Raw genomic sequence first — 16,370 nt, 5'->3', positions numbered from 1 at the left:
GAAGGTCGGTTTGGTAGGTGATGGTAGAGATTACCCAGTACTAAGCCCTATACGGCGTGTGAAAATTCACACATCAGGGTAGGGGGGCCAGTTCCTTTCCCTGTGCCGGTTATGGTTTCCCAGGAAGACCTGGTACCCGATAAATCACTTTAGCTTGCGTGGAGCTGCAGGTGCCCAGAGTGCCTTGCCCGGGAATCGAACCCGGGACCCTCTGGTCAGTAGGCCAACGCTCTACCCACTGGACTACCGCGACCCCCTATATATATGTATGTATATATATATATATATATATATATATATATATGAACACAGATGAAGATTTTTAGAATGTAGATACACAAAGGAAGGACACTAACATATTTAGTTTTGATGTTTAGATGGCACAACAAGTTATGTTCACCTAAATTTAGAGAATGGAATGCTGTATGGTATGTATGGTTTATTGAAAATGTCGTTCACATTACAGTTATAATGTAGAGAGTAATTACATATACATATATACATTTTTTATCATTGGCATTATACATAAAAATAGCTAAATACTGCATTTTCCATGACAGAATCAATAGCTTTTACTTTTATTGTAGATAATTTCCAATTGCTCTTGTTGCATCAATATATCACATGGTTAATAAATGGAATGGAGTCATGAAGTACTCATTGTTCTCCTTGTGGGACCTGGAAATTTGACATCATATTGTTTGACTTTTGAGCATCCCTAATAGATGCATAAAGTACAAAAAGGAGATGTAGTGACTCAATTCTGGATTCATACACTGGAATGTCCAGAAGACCTGTAAAGGAACATTGATTGTTAGAATCAGTCTCGTAATTGTTGATTGCATTTAGCAAGATGTTAGAGTACATGATTACTTCCCTATTTGCTTTAGATGAAGAATAAAGTATTTAAAATGAGAATTCCAAAGTAATACATAATTCTGAATTTGAAATTGTAAGGAACAGTCTATTGTGGAATCCAAGGGGACTGGACAAATTTTTTGTCCCAGGTTCCCCCTAATATAAAAGTGTTCAATGCACAATTATACCTCAAAATGGCTTTGTGGAGTGATGCCTTAGTGATAAAATAGATAAAATCATTCCTAAATACTTCCATTCCTTTTGTTTCCATCAGATACTTTAACCATTAGATCAACGGAGAAGCATCAAACCATACTTGCATGTGCCACTAAATTGACCCTATAACCCTCACCATCTGAATTTTGCTTATTCAGGTCACAGAAGTCAGAATATTCACAAACTACCACATTCCTATCTTTATTGGTTAACTCATTATGGTTCTTGTTACCCTTACAAACTGGGCTCAGTTTCATTTTCTCATGCTTCATTTGTTTTCATCTTCTTCCTGTATATTGACACCATCCATGGAAAAGCCACATCTGAGGAAATGCTTCAGTGCTGTCTTGGCATAAGTTTCCACAGATTTGGAAGCCAACATGGTTGGTTGGTAATCCTAAGCAGTGATTTAGAGTTTCTGCATCATCGTTTGACTGTGTATAAGCCAGAAAATAAGTCATGGGATTAGATCTGCAATAATGTTTCCTGCATACGGAAACACATTGTCCACCAACTGGAATCAATTTGTATCACTCCGGAACCAAACAAGTATGTATTGCTCAGCTGGAGATCTGAATGACTTGTAGAATTGACAAAAAACAGTACAACTTGTTTTATTTAAAACCATTCTTCAATTTAATGATTCAGCCATTCCTCCATCAGTTTAGCTGTCCCCCATGTCTTCTTACTGCTTGCCACTTAAGATGGTAGATTCCACTTTCAGAATTTTTAAACAACGTGCTTAAGCTTATTTCCTTATGACAAGAGGCTTCTTCATTTCCTGGGCTAAGTGACCACAGAGCAACATCATTAATTATTCCTTAGAATTTGTATCCCTTTTACAAGGCTATGTCTTCCCAAATAATATCTATGATGGCTGTGTCCTGAAAGATAGAGTGGTTTTGTCTGCATAAAAATGTCTTGTGGTCTGTTGTCTTTGGTTAATGAGCGCAATTGAGATTTTCATTTATCCAAGAAATTCAATACACTTCAAGGTAATTTTAAATAGTGATAGAATTCTATCTTCTACCTCACACACAATTTGATGAATCAGTTTTCAGATGAGACAGGTAGTGATGCCTATTTTAGCTATCTACAAATTCCATATCTGATTTAAACATGTTTTCCATCATAACCTTAGAAATACACAGGATTTGTGAAGGGACTTAATAGTTTTTCCAAGCAACAGGTTCCACGATAAACAAAGTTTGATTATTTCAATTTGAATCAACTACGATATACTTCTATTAATTTCAGTTAATGTCTACTTTCATACCATTGCTGTCATAAATGAATGAAAGTGATTATTATTGCTAATCAATTTGTTTACAAGTACACATTGACTGTATAGTGCCCAACAATACATAGAAACAGTAAGGCTTTCAAAGTTCACCCATGACAATGTGGGACAGTGTATAAATAACACTGAAATCATAGATCAATTCAATATCAGAGAAGAATTGACATTAAAACAGGGTGATATATTTATATACCAAAGTTCATGCTGCTACAAATCTCATGATGAAGTGACATATTCTGCCTTGATCTAGGAATTTAGGTATTGGCTACTTACTGCATATAATGTCCACATACTGGTCTAGTCCCATCTCCAAGTCAACTGCTGGTATTTCCAGTTTCTTTAGCTCCTCCTCAAACTCAGCTGGCCATTCTTGCATCAAGGCATCAACTTCAGGCATAGGCCTTTAAAATAAATCCAAACTAAAATGAGTGCAAAGAACAAAATAACCTGTCATGAAAGTATGCTTTACCCAGTCACTATACTTGCATAACCATTTTCATTAGAAAAAGCACTGTAAATGTCAGTTTGTGGGAATAGCAATTACCTCTGTTGCACTGTAATCAGATTTTTGAAGAGGTGATTTACCTTGGTAAAAGATATAAAATAATCTAAATAATTATGTGCGCTTCAAGGCACTATTGAATCTGATTGGCCTGGGTTATTCCTCCCAAATGATTTCTTATAACAAGTATACTGTAACTGCTGTTGCCAAAGCCAAGGTTGATTATGCCGAAGAAAGAAAAAGTTCTAATGAGCTGGAGAAGGAAACAATTTAGGCCAAACAAGAAGTTCTTTTGATATTAGGAGTCATCCAAAACTCACTTTTAATAGGTAGAATACCTTGAAGCTGAAGGAAGAATTCTTGTCAAAAAATGTTTGGAGTTGCATATAACAATAAAAGAAACTAGAGAACCATAAGGCCTAGAGGGCTACTTCACCAAATTCATTACAAGATCATTTTTGTAAATATATATTCTTTTGCCACCCTAAAAATTTTGGTCCCAGGTTAATCAGCATATTTGCACCCACTCAAGCACATCTAAAGGCTTACCTCTTGGCTGGCATTGAGATTAATTGGTCAGTGGTTGGGGACACACCTACCAGAAGGCTTCTTATGGGAGCCAAGTAATAGTGCACAGCTCACACTTTCATGTTCTAGTAAGCCCCTAGGCATATTGTTCTTTTTAGCTGCAGCGTAGAAGAGTTGAGAGAACCATGCACTAACCTTTTATAGTGAACTGTTGGCAATGCTTTATTCCTATGCAGGTCTCCAATATCCTTGATCCATGATTCAATAACCTTAGAACTGTTTTCAGAAGAGTCAATCTTCTTTACCACCTTTGAATAAATAATGCCTGGTATTATTTCTAAACATAACTACATACCAATAATCATTTGAACTCCCTTTCTTTCATGCATAATTTGTTTTCCTTGAGGGTAGATCATGTTAGGTTTAGAAAGAAGAGGGGTATACATGATGCAGAAATACATAATGATGGCACACTTAGAACGGAATATAGAATATGACCAGAGTGTACTTGTTGGCTTTATGGATTTTAAGAATGCAGAGTACGTTGAGATAATTAATAAATTGTTTGCAGAAGATACAAAGAAGTAGACTGGATGGAGGAGTGACCTTTCCCAACCATGCCTCAGGCTTCACACGTGAGTATCAAATGGGTAGTACAAGCTGGGGAATAAGAAAGTTGTCTTTTATCACCAATGCTTTTCAACATGCATGTCTGCTTTATTGGCAATTATTATGCATAGGAAATGACAAGAGGCATGGGAAGGATTTGAGGTAGGAATGAAATAAGTAGTATTTAGGGGAGGTGACCGATAGCTAAGGTCATCTGCACCATAGGGGATGGACAAGAAAGGGTGAAGGGTGGAGAGAAACCTGGCGTTGGCATTAGCCTACTCTTTACGAAAGGCGCAAGAGGGGTCCGCAGCTCAATGTCCCATCTGACGGACGGCGTACTCACTCAAAGTGCCCTCCACAAAGCACCTCAAGTAGGGATTGAGATACCTCTGAAAAATATTCAACACTCCCGGGATTTGAACCCACGCCCTCAGGGTGGGAAGCTAGTACGTTAGCCCCCGCATCATCTTGATCCCCAGGAATGAAATAATAGTGGGGAAGTTATTGTAGAACTAGTTAGATTCAGAGATGATCAAAGGGATTTAGTATGTCATTCAATAGATAGCAATCATAGCTGCATTTATTGAAAACCCAGACCACTGAATATGGTATGAAAGACGACAATTATGAAATGGAGGTAGAGATTGTTAAGAAATATAAAGGCATTCAAAGTAGGGAAAATATACAGTATGCTGGTTACTGATAGAATGTTACAGACTGTGATTTGAGGGAAAGTATTGGATAAATGAAGTAGTGGGAGAAACATATTGGAAATATAGGTAGTTGAATAACATGAAGGCAGGTTGAAATTTTATGGAACCAAAAAATAGTATGTTGTGATGTAGATCTTCAGTACATTTAGTATCATATTATGTGGGGCTTAGAATTATAGTCCCTACGACTACCATAAATCTACCTTGACTGGCAACTAAGGATGGAAAATATTACGGATGTTAGAAAGAATGAAGGGAGGTAGAAGGTACACAGAGTTGAAAAATGTTTTCATACTTGGAGGTTGTAAAGTGTCATGCTCGGTTTGGCATAGAAGTACAGGAGTGGTTAGTCTCCCTGCCCATCAAGATCCTAATAAACTGGTAGACAAACATTAAGAATGGTAGGAATCTCAATCTGTGAACAATATTAGCAATTATGCTATTCCCCCATCTTCTTACATGTACTGAGTACAAAACTATTTTTTGGAAAATAAATGCTACCAAGATACATTTTTCATTCAGTGAATGGGTACCTAATAAGAGTTTTTAAACAGCTAGTAAAGATGATGGCATTTCATTACTCTATGGCATCAGGCTGACTAAATGACTTAACCCAAGATATATGTATAAAGCTGCAAAGAACTGGCAAATAACTAACACTGATTTGATAATAGTTAGTCATAACTTAGTTGATTTTGGTGAAATTAATGTTGTTCATTACCTTTAAGAAACTTTTGGTACTTTATTAGTAGACTAAATACATCATCATCATTTAACCTCATGCATAGTATGCCTGGCAAAGTTCCAAGCTTGCTCTGCTACCTATAACATTCTATTCTAGAAAGATCTGTGGTCTAAATGGTTTCATAACCCAACCAATTTAATGGTATGACTTGGAAAAATTAAGTCACCACTGAAGGGGTTAAATTTTCTAATAGGAGATAATAGCTCATCTTACAATTGATTTTTTGGTATCCTCTCCAATTGGCTGTTTTGCTATTGCCCGAAGCTTAAGTGCCAAGAGGGCAGGATCACTCTGAGCAGCACACGGCTCATCCAAAACGGTTAGCCCCAATGTCATGCCCCCATCGTCATCTTTGGTCTCCAGTTTAACCCTCGGCTTTGGAACAGTGATGAAAGCATCCACGTCACCAGTAGCTGGGATGAAGGGTGGGACAAAGTGCTGTAGCTTGTACTCAGGCTCAATGGTTTGTGGAATATACCTTTGAAAGAAGAAGTGGGTCACAGATAAATGTATTGGATGAGATAGAGGCTTGTAACAGGAATTTTTAAGCTGCTATTTATTGGATGATATTGCTTTAAGATGACATCAATCTCCATCGTATCTTCAAAAATTTGGGAAATTGGTAGTGCTAGGACTTCTTATCATAAATATGTGAAAATCAGTTTTCCTCTACTGAGAAATTATCCCACATCTGACATAAATGCTCAGGTAACCATTTTAAATTTATTTCTGCAGAAATAAATTCTTGTTAGTTGTTTTAATAGAGATACTAGCAAAGTGTTACATTTGGAAACATGCAGTCATTGCAAACTACATGGTACTGTACTAATATGGTTTCCTATGCTGTTTTATGACTACAAAAACCCATTCAATTAAACAAATCTTTGTGTCAGGTATTTATTGTACTTAGGGTAAAAAATAAAATGCCAGTAATGCAAGTTGGTATAATGATCATATATACGAAAAAAGTTAATAGTAGTATCTCATAATTTGTATATAATCTAGTCAATTCTCACTACACACCACCTGCTATAGCTTCCTATCCTTCATATTGCTCATCATGGCTTTTTTAAGAGTCTATCATATACATCTTCCCTATTCCATGCCTACCTGACATTCTTCCATCTATTGCAGCCTTCAATGGTCCACCATTTCACTAGATGTTCTCCAATCTGTTTTCCAATTTTCTCCATCATACTCCATTCTCACCCTTTCTCAATAAACAAGTACCCGAGCCTTGTAACACTATGCACGGTATTCAGGTATTTTTCAAGAAACTGAGGCAAGCCTGTCATACTTGGGCACCAGCCTTTGTGCCCCTCCTACTTAAAAAGTTTTTGACAGTGAGCTCAGTGAGTCCTTCATTGTAAAGGTGAGCTAGTTGGTCTCTTCTTTTGCTAGCTCTTCTGCAAAAGCCCCTAAACCTGAGCTGTTAGGTTATTTTTCAGATTCCTTCCCCAAAATTGGTTTATTAGATTTATAATGCAAATAACATTTTGGGGCATGCTGTTGTTCAATAATGTGACTGTTGAAGACCAACAAGGTTACTCTTGGTTTTGAATGACATTCCCAAACTATATCAAGATCTTGCGGTGCACCTCTTTAATGACCGCTGTTCCTGGGAACCTCAATTGGACACTAAAGGGATTGCCTGTACTTTATGGTATGGGGTACTTTAGGGTATGTCATGTACTTTAATCGTCATAATTCAAAATGCACAATTGTAATAGTCAATAGGTAATTAAAATTGAAGCTCTGGCTTCACAATTAACCACTTGAACTCTTAACTCATGTGCAAACCAATACGTTGCACTTTCACGTCCAACCTTTACTTTTTGAATGACCATCATAACCTATCATTTAGTAGGTGCTGATTTAAAAAATTCCTACTGAATAACCAGCGATATTTTTTGTTTTGTAATACATGTTTGCATAGTAAATGAACATGTATCATCATTTTAATACAAAAATTTGAAAAGCAAGAATTCAAACAGCTACTTTACTACATTTAGTTAATAGGATTCTAATATAAAGGCACTGAATGTGAATGACATTTTGTAAATAGGAGTAAGATATTTCTAGCACAAATTGCATTAGTATTCATTAGCTCATTTGTTAGGTACCTGGTTATGTACTGGAACAGCTCCTTGATCGCAGGAGAAACTTGTAGGTTGTCATAATCTTCAGCCTTGTATGCTCTGAAATCATAAATAAATAATATTTGAACTCAACTCAGTTTGTTGTATAATCACTCCATGAGCTAAAAATATTGCTAGCAGATTTTCTTATGAAAAAGATTCAATAAATGTATGTTAACATAGAATAAAAACTCAAAAGAAGCAATCTAAGAAAGATGAAGACTGTGAAGTTCAGCTCATGTAAAATCGTCAATCTAAAATCATGAGTACCCTTTGATTTTTGACTTGATAACATCATCTTCATCATCATCATCTTCGTCTTCATCATCGTAATCCTCTTCACTGCCTTCATCTTCATCATCGTCATCATCATCATTCAAGTGACTCACAGCATGTCCTTTAAAACGATCCTTTGGCCTCTGAGGTCTCTGATAGGGTGATGGAATCGTCATGGAATCTGAATCCTGTAGTAATAATAATAATAATAATAATAATAATAATAATAATAATAATAATAATACTTTATTCATTTTAAAAATGGTACAACCATATTAAATGTCGTCAATCGTAATATTACTTAATATATAAACATAAGTTCTTAAATGTGATGAAGATTGTCACAAAAGAATTCATCCAATGAGTAAAGTGGGTGAGCAAGTAACCAGGTATATACCCTATTCTTGAAACTCTGGATACCATCTGATTTCAACTGAGTAGGCAGATAGTTATACAGTCGTATGTTCATATTGTGAAATGTGTTGTAAGTTGATGACAATCTACAATAAGTAGTATTTAGATTGGATTTACCTCTTGTGGAATAGTTATGGAGGTTGGATCTTAATTGGTAAGTTTCTAGATTAACTTTCACATGAATCAGAGCCTTAAAGATATACAAACAAAATACAGTCATGATTCTATACCTAATAAAAAAAGGTTTGCAGGAATCACGTGGTGGTATATTAGCAAGAGAGCGAATAGCTCTCTTTTGCAGTAGTAAAATTTGTTTAACATGAGGGGAATGACCCCATAACTCAACACCATAATTCAAATGACATTGAAAGAAGGCATGGTAAAGTGTTAAACGATACTCATTTGAAATGATAAAGTTGAGCTTTCTTAACATATAAACAGCTTTACTAAGTTTATTACAGGTCTGACTGATGTGAGTCTCCCAATTAAGTTTTGTATCAATATAGATTCCTAGTATTTTAGCAGTTTCAATATCAGTTATTTTTGATTTAAGACTGCACACAATATGCTGAGTTTTGTTAGTATTTAATTGTAAATGATTAACATCAAACCATTCCTTAGCCTGTTTTTGGGTAGCGCTAGATCGTAACTTTGCATCTTCTGGATGTTGACACTTTTGCACAAAAGTAGTGTCATCAGCATATAAAACAGATCTAGGTTTCACATTACAGGGCAAATCATTAATCATGATAATGAAAAGTACTGGGCCAAGCACAGAGCCCTGTGGTACACCACATTTTACTTTAAGAGCTGCAGACCGACAGCCATCAAGTTCAACCAATTGGTGGCGATCATCCAAATATGACTTCATTAGTTTCAGTGCAACTCCCTTAATACCATAATATTCTAGCTTTGTTAGTAATATTGAATGATTAACACAGTCGAAGGCCTTACTAAGATCACATAGTGTCACTGAGACTGATTCCTTTTCTTCAAATGCATTAATGACATAATTAACTATGGACTCTACTGCCAAAATTGTAGATTTCCCAGATCGAAAGCCGTACTGGGATTTGGAAAAGAGATTATTTAACTCAAAAAAATTACATATTTGATCTTTCCTAATAGCTTCAAAAATTTTACCAAAAACGGGGACTATGGAAATAGGGCGGTAGTTAGCTAAATCATCTTTATCACCTTTCTTATAGACAGGTACTGTTTTGGAATATTTTAGAGCTGTTGGAAAATCTCCTGTCTCAAAACATAAATTGACTAACATTGCTAATGGTTCCGCAATGAGCACAATAATGTCCTTTATTAGGGAGTTAGAAAGACCATAAATATCCTTACTGTTGGATTTTTTAAATTTTTTAACAGTCGATATAATATCAAGTGGAGTAACAAAATTCCATTTAAAATTTAAATTATTCGGAGGAAGATTTTGCAGCATATTACCAATATTGGCAGCATCTACTTTTCGAGAGAACAAATTGTCTTCAACAGCTTTTAAGAAAAAATTATTTACAGCATCTGGGGTGAAAGGAAGATTTTCTTTTCCATTACCATGACCAACTTCTTGATTGATTACACTCCATGCTGCCTTTTGTTTATTTTTTGCATTCAATATAAAATCCTTGTAAGCATTATTTTTTGCACACCTAACTAAATTATAATAATCTCTTTTGTATTTCAAGTAGGCCTCTTTGTCATGCCGGCTTCCACTGGTTTTGTAAGAGTGGTAGTAACTAAGTAAATCATTTCTAAGAGCTAATAACTCCCCAGTATACCAGAGATTTTTTTATTTTTAGTGGGGGTAGAGTTTAGAATTTTTTTACGAAAGCATTGCTCAAAAATGCCTAGGAAATTACCTAAAAAACTTGAAAAACATGTTTGTTCTACAGAGTCTGTGCAAAAACCATGCCAATCGATACAAGATAGAAGCAGTTGGAAACTCTCTAAACCTTCTATTGTTATGGGCCTCACGATTATGGTTTTACCTCTATTTGGATATATCTTTTGAGTTATTTGAGTATTAAAAGTGAAGCTTATACCTTGATGGTCAGATAGGAGATAGTCAATAACACTTATACTGTACAGTTCAGGACCATAATTGGTAATTACATTATCTAGGCAGGCAGAAAGTCGAGTAGGCTGTTTGTTTGCCCAGTATAAATTATAAGAAAGCAAAAGATTTTCAAGAACCTGACAATCACTAGTTTTTAGTGTTATGTCAATGTTGAGATCTCCACAAATTATGATATTGGCTTTCAGAGTCAAGAATAGGGATAGTACTAGTTCCAGTTGATTGCAGAAGTGTTCAAAAACACCATTAGGGGAGCGATACACAGAAGCAATGATCAAATTCAGGTCCTTCAATATGATCGCAGATATTTCAAAGTGCAATTCCAGACAGAATTTGTCCAAGTCAATTACCTTGAAGGGCATACCTTTCAAGACATAAATACAGGTACCACCGTTTTTTGCTACAGATCGGCAGTAGAAAGATGCTAAGCCAAAATCACTAATTTTATACACATCAAATTCATTTTTCGTGATCCAGTGCTCATTGAGACATAGCACATTGTAGCCACCATGTTTGACTATTGCCTCTATCTCCGTTATCTTATTACGTAAACATCGCACATTTTGGCAAAATAAATTAATGCTATCTAGTCAAAAGGACTTGGGTTTTGATATTCCCGTTTGGAGGCGGGTAACACGTTTCTCTAAGGAACACTTTTCCATAGTGTTATCGGTGTGGGATGATAGGATGGAAACATGAGTATTCCTATAAATATTTAAGATTTATATCGATGGCTAATAAATAGCCTAGAGTTCATTGAGCTCTATCAGAATTCTATCAAAAAAATCCTGCCTCCAAGGCTGATGTCCAAATCTGTTAGCATTTAATAGCAGAAATGTCTAAACTTAGTAGCTACTATGTACTGGTGGAAAAATATAATGATGACTTATAAACTAATTCAAAACAAATCCGAAAAGTATATATTTCTATTCTACAAACATTAAACGATGGAAGCTAAATTTTAAGAGCAAAAAGGGACAATGTCAGATGTACATTTTAAATTGTATGATGCCACAAGTCACAAAATAAATTTAGCAGCGGTTAGTTAGTGTGTCCAGCTAAAACCTATGTTAATTAGTACAATAACATAATAGTTATAAAACAATGATAATTATCCATTCAAAATTATGGTGGCACAGGAATGTTGTATTATGGTAAAACAAGAGAGGTGATGGAGGGTTGAACTCACGGAGATGGACGCATCAGGATTCAAATAATGGCAAAGAAGCTTAATATAAAAAAGGGATGAAATATACTATGAGAGATGTAGTGAGTCAAAGATAGCTAGAATGGAGTTTACCTATGCTCTGAGAAGGGAAGAAGCTGAGCATTATGGCATGGATGGATGATGGCCTTTGGGTGTTTTAGGTTAACTTAACAATACTTTTTGAAACCAAAACCAAAAGGCCCATGAGTAAATTGCCCCCTCTCCTTTATATGTTGACTGCTGCTTAAAGGACAAAAAAGGAACAATTCTGAATTGTCTAAATCCACTCATTTTATTCCAGTCTCCTTCCACCAACCTTCTCCACTTTGCCCAAAAGTGTCTCACTCTTGCCATCTCTTATGATCAATGAAACCCATACAATTTTGGTTGTGCCTGATTCGGGGAACGAAAGGAAAAGTTCAACAAAGGGAAAGGAAAAGTTCATGCTCCCAAGATATAGTTTCCTTGTCCCCAGCAATTCTGAGTATCTTTCCTTGAAATAGAATAGGAAAAAATATAAAATTGCACAACATTATCAATCACAAAACAGTGGTAAGGAAAAAGAGGTAAAAAAGGAGTTCATTTTAGAAGCCTCTGCTTTTATCACTTCAAAAAACCTTTGGGCATATTTCCACCTAGAGAAGGGCAATCTGGGTTACACTTCATTAGTTATTGCTTAAGTGTCAAAACAAGAAACCAAAACAAGAAAGGAGACAGTGATTTATTTGAAAGGTATTCTTGGCACATCAAAATAAAAGCTATCAAATAACGGTGTTATGTTAACTCAGGGGTTAGTGTCTGGCTGACTGAAGGAATCAGGTTCAAATCCTGTTAGAATTTGGAGACATCCATTTAAAATCCAGGTGGTAAGGTTTTCTGGTGGACTAGAATGTCATGGCAAACTCAATGGCAGTAGTCTCCATATTCTGAATTTAATTCTAATATAAAGTAAAATAATCCAGGTGTCATTTGATTACATTGATTCAACTAAGGTAATCAATCTATACTGATACACCTGCTGTTTCCATCCACAGTCATCTTTCTATAAGGTGTGCTTGCCTGGGTATAGTTTTCCATTTCACCCCAGCTTAGATCACATGTATGACCTGAACTACTACGAAATCTGGAATCTACGCTACGCTAGGGGAGTCATGAAAGATAGAATACAATGCGAGAATCACAATATGGACGTAAATTGAATAATAAAGTTGACTACATCAAGGTAATGGGTGTATGTGTTTTTTTGTTTTTTACATGACAAAACTTATATTTTACAATTGTAAAATAACGAGATGAAATAATAAATAAATAATTATAACATACATTGCCATTTTTCATTCAGATCAGAGTCTTTGAATTTTGAACGAAATTTTAAAATGTGTTTAGAGCTAACCACTTCTAGAGTAAAACTAAATACTGAGACTAACCTGACTACTCATTTTAGGATTTTCTGATCCTTTGGCTGAAACTACTTCTCTACGTACTCCTTGGAAATGAGAGATCTTCACAGCGTTTGATGATGCCTCTTCACTCGAAGGAGGAGTATCTATTTCTTCAGCATCAGAAATTTCAATGCATTCATCAAACATCTGACAACTGAACCCTCAATACAGTGTTATGATATGAAGGACTATTTATTGTACAAACCCCGAGTTTCAAGACGGTTGAAGCAATGGGAAAACCATCAAAGTAAGACCCGTTTGATTTTCAGGTGTTCACAAATTATATTGAATTACAAAGTAATAACCATGACGGTCAAGTCTAAGAAACAAACTAAAAAGCACGGTAACCACCTGCTAAACTGTTTTCTAACAGATACCATCGTAACCATGGCAACGACCCGTCGACACACACATCGCAAGCTGTTGGCGGCAAATATAAATACAAATTTTATCTTGTCAAAATAAGTCGACAGTAACACCATTAATTTACAAGACAATTAGCATGATTTTGTATCACTTAAATATAATTTTTCGAAGTGATACAAATTCATAATAATGTGTTCGTAGGGAGTGCTAGCAATTACCAATCCTTCACATAGAACCAAATATGTGCTGCCACCTAAACCACCTATATCAAACTCCGTCCTCACCGTCTTACCACAGTTCACACTGGTATACTCAAATGTTTTAAAACTAGTCAGTTTAGGATTGGTGACCCCTCTCATAAAATTAGACTTTGGGAAGGAAAATAGGGATCACAGCTGAAGGTACACATATATATAGGGTACTTATTTTTAAATAAATACTAGATTACGCGATTTTCTTGCCTTGTATTTTTCCTTTTCGTTGATTTGAATGATCTCCGAAGTAAATCCGATGATCATTGATTGTTGGATATTAATTGTGAGGTTAATTTCGATGTTTTAATCTCTCAAGTTATATTTTGAAAGGTCAAAGTGGATATTTTAGTAGCTTAATATCACTTACTTGGTAAAAATGTGCGCTCTAAAATTTTCAATCATCGGTTCCATGTGATGTGAGTTTCATTTCACTAAAGCGATGATTGCTTAAAGAATAGCAGAAGTGGAGTAAATATGGATCTTGCGTAAGTGTGTCAATATACGTAACTTAGTATTGTTAGCATTCACAAACAAAATTGATGTATGCAAGGAGATGGTAAAATATTATTTACATAACTACTTTTTGTTTCAGTGAAATAGTTAGTCCTCTGTTTTTGATGAGCCTGTAAAAGCAGGGATTGATGAAATATCAATGATTTCGTTCAAGTTTGCTGTGTTTGAATGTAAATTTAAAGGAAGAATTCTAAGCATGGCATTGTGACAGAGTTGCCCCTTGAAATGGTGCATACAGTAGGATTGCCATCGGATGAGTCTTGGCGCTGTTGGATTCTGTCCCATAAAGCATTTTAATGCATGCGTGATCATAAATGCTTATTAGAAGATCTTTCAAAATCAAGATGAAAAACTATTTCATATTTTTTTATATGGGTAAGTAATAATCATTAATATTGTTGGGACTAACTGTTAAGTCATTTGCACCATATAGAAACTGGCTCATAGGAATATTAAAATATAGGAAATTTATGGTAAAGTTGAGTAATATTCCTTTTATATCCATGAGTTCAGAAAAAACAATGCCTTAACATTGTGACAATCAAAGATTAGGCTATTATGGCAGCATTAAAAAATAAAATACAATAGAAGATTAAGTTAGCATTTGCAAAGATAAGACTAATTACCAGATACATATGAATGCACATTTTTGATGCAATTGGAAATTCCGGCCAATAAATAGGAGGGATAAGTTTTCATTATTTGGCTACGCAAACTCGTTATTTTTGATTGCTCTATAGGAGGAAAGCTCAAATTTAAAATTGTGATCTTAATCAAGAAATGATCTTGACCAAGTGTTAATCTAAATCAAGAAATATGAATGAGATATTATTTTGTGTATTAATTTAAGTTGATTTTTACTGTTGCAGCATTTTATTATTTACCTTATGATATGTTCTCACCTAGAACTAATCACTACTTATAATTTTATTTTATTTGCTAGTTTCATTCTGGAAATTATTATGTAAAAATTATTTTTGAAAGTTTCTAGCGATTCTTTTTCTGAGAACTTTGGCTTAAACCTATAGGAATTCTATGGAACCAGGCTCTAAAATGGCAGATTAATAAGTGACTCTCAGGAGTCTATGACAACTTTTAATGAGGTAAATAAAGTACTGAATACTCTGTTGAGCATACAATCAGCATACAACCCTGACCTTATCACTCTGGCTGTGATTTTGGATAGGTCCTTGTGCGATGAAACTAGAGCTAATGGAAATTCTACAAGTATGAATCAAGGGAAATCCTTGAAAGTTAACTAAGATATCAAAATGGTGTCCCACTGTCATGTTAATTGGCAATAGTCATAGCCATTAGTGTCCCACAGTAATAATAATACTTTATTCATTTTGAAAATTGGTACATTCATTTTAATTGTCATCAATATAAATATTACTTAATATATATACATAAGTTCTTAAATGTTATGAAGATTTTCACAAAAGAATTGAGCAACATGATGCCGTAAAAGAACAGTATGGCACAATTATAGTGTGAGCATGGTAGCTATATTTTCAGGATGCACCGCAGAGGAACAGCATGCTCTCATTTGTTTGTATATCTATTTTTATGTATTTAACAACTTTTATTGTGGTGAGAATGTTGTTTGTTGAGTAGTTAAGAGAAGACACATTAGAATTCATCAATGAATGAAAGTTGGAGATTCATCTCTGTCACTCCTATGCGTTTACATGTGAACTAGGTGGTTTATAAACAGGATTACTTCTTTAAGAGACTCCCCTTGACCAGGTCAGACACACCAAGTATTGAAAACACTGGCTTTAGTAGCAATTAAAGCCATTCAATTTCTAAAGTTGTGATCTAAATTGTGAACTCTGCTGGAAAATTTCTATTGCACACCATGGAGATTGTATAGGAAATTAATATGACTGAGAATCTTTTGCATTCAAGAAACTATAAGGTTAAAAAATTTATAAGTCTCAAGGTTTTCATTTGTCTCTCCCTAGTACTATCCTCCTTTGAAGTATTTCATATTTTAATTGCATTACCATTTAGACTAGGCTTTTACAGTTAAAAAGCAGCAGATCATGGGGGTTAATGATAGTGAATGCTTTTTCAGTGTCAATACAAGGTATGGGATGGAGATCAATGTATTGCAAATAAGACAAAGGTTATGAGATTTTTAAGGAGGAAGACTAAGCTAAGCTTTAAAGTGTGAGGGGAAAACTAGAGCTGGGGGAGT

At 35.1% G+C, this 16,370-nt stretch overlaps 1 protein-coding gene across 5 annotated transcripts; it reads right to left on the bottom strand.

Moving 5' to 3' along the window:
* Positions 1–521: 521 nt before the first annotated feature.
* On the bottom strand, positions 522–13,530 carry IFT46 (intraflagellar transport 46). 5 transcript variants are annotated; one of them, XM_071593828.1, is made up of 8 exons: positions 13,240–13,530; positions 13,020–13,144; positions 7,883–8,076; positions 7,598–7,672; positions 5,688–5,952; positions 3,600–3,712; positions 2,648–2,775; positions 522–794 (listed from the first exon to the last, which is right to left on the bottom strand). In XM_071593828.1, the coding sequence occupies exons 2-8, from the start codon at positions 13,029–13,031 to the stop codon at positions 658–660; spliced, it is 924 nt and encodes a 307-aa protein (XP_071449929.1). In that variant the 5' UTR covers positions 13,032–13,144; positions 13,240–13,530; the 3' UTR covers positions 522–657. The 5 variants fall into 5 exon arrangements, with proteins under 5 accessions (XP_071449929.1, XP_071449930.1, XP_071449926.1 ...); XM_071593829.1 differs by having other exon boundaries at positions 13,386–13,530; XM_071593825.1 differs by having other exon boundaries at positions 13,020–13,530.
* Between the last annotated feature and the right edge of the window lie 2,840 nt (positions 13,531–16,370).

This window comes from Hetaerina americana, unplaced genomic scaffold (assembly GCF_022747635.1).
Source record: "Hetaerina americana unplaced genomic scaffold, ioHetAmer1.1.p SCAF_6, whole genome shotgun sequence".
Lineage (NCBI taxonomy): Eukaryota > Metazoa > Arthropoda > Insecta > Odonata > Calopterygidae > Hetaerina > Hetaerina americana.
The sequence above is the reverse complement of the archived record's forward strand: the minus strand, read 5'-3'. Positions and strand labels throughout refer to the sequence as shown.

Coding starts and splice junctions, on each gene's coding strand:
- IFT46 (XM_071593825.1), bottom strand. CDS start 13,181: ATGTTTGATGAATGCATTGAAATTTCTGATGCTGAAGAAATAGATACT. Junction 8,077..13,019: donor ATCCTAAAATGAGTAGTCAG/GTTAGTCTCAGT, acceptor TTATTACTACAG/GATTCAGATTCCATGACGAT. Junction 2,776..3,599: donor CCAACAGTTCACTATAAAAG/GTTAGTGCATGG, acceptor TTTATTTTAAAG/GCCTATGCCTGAAGTTGATG.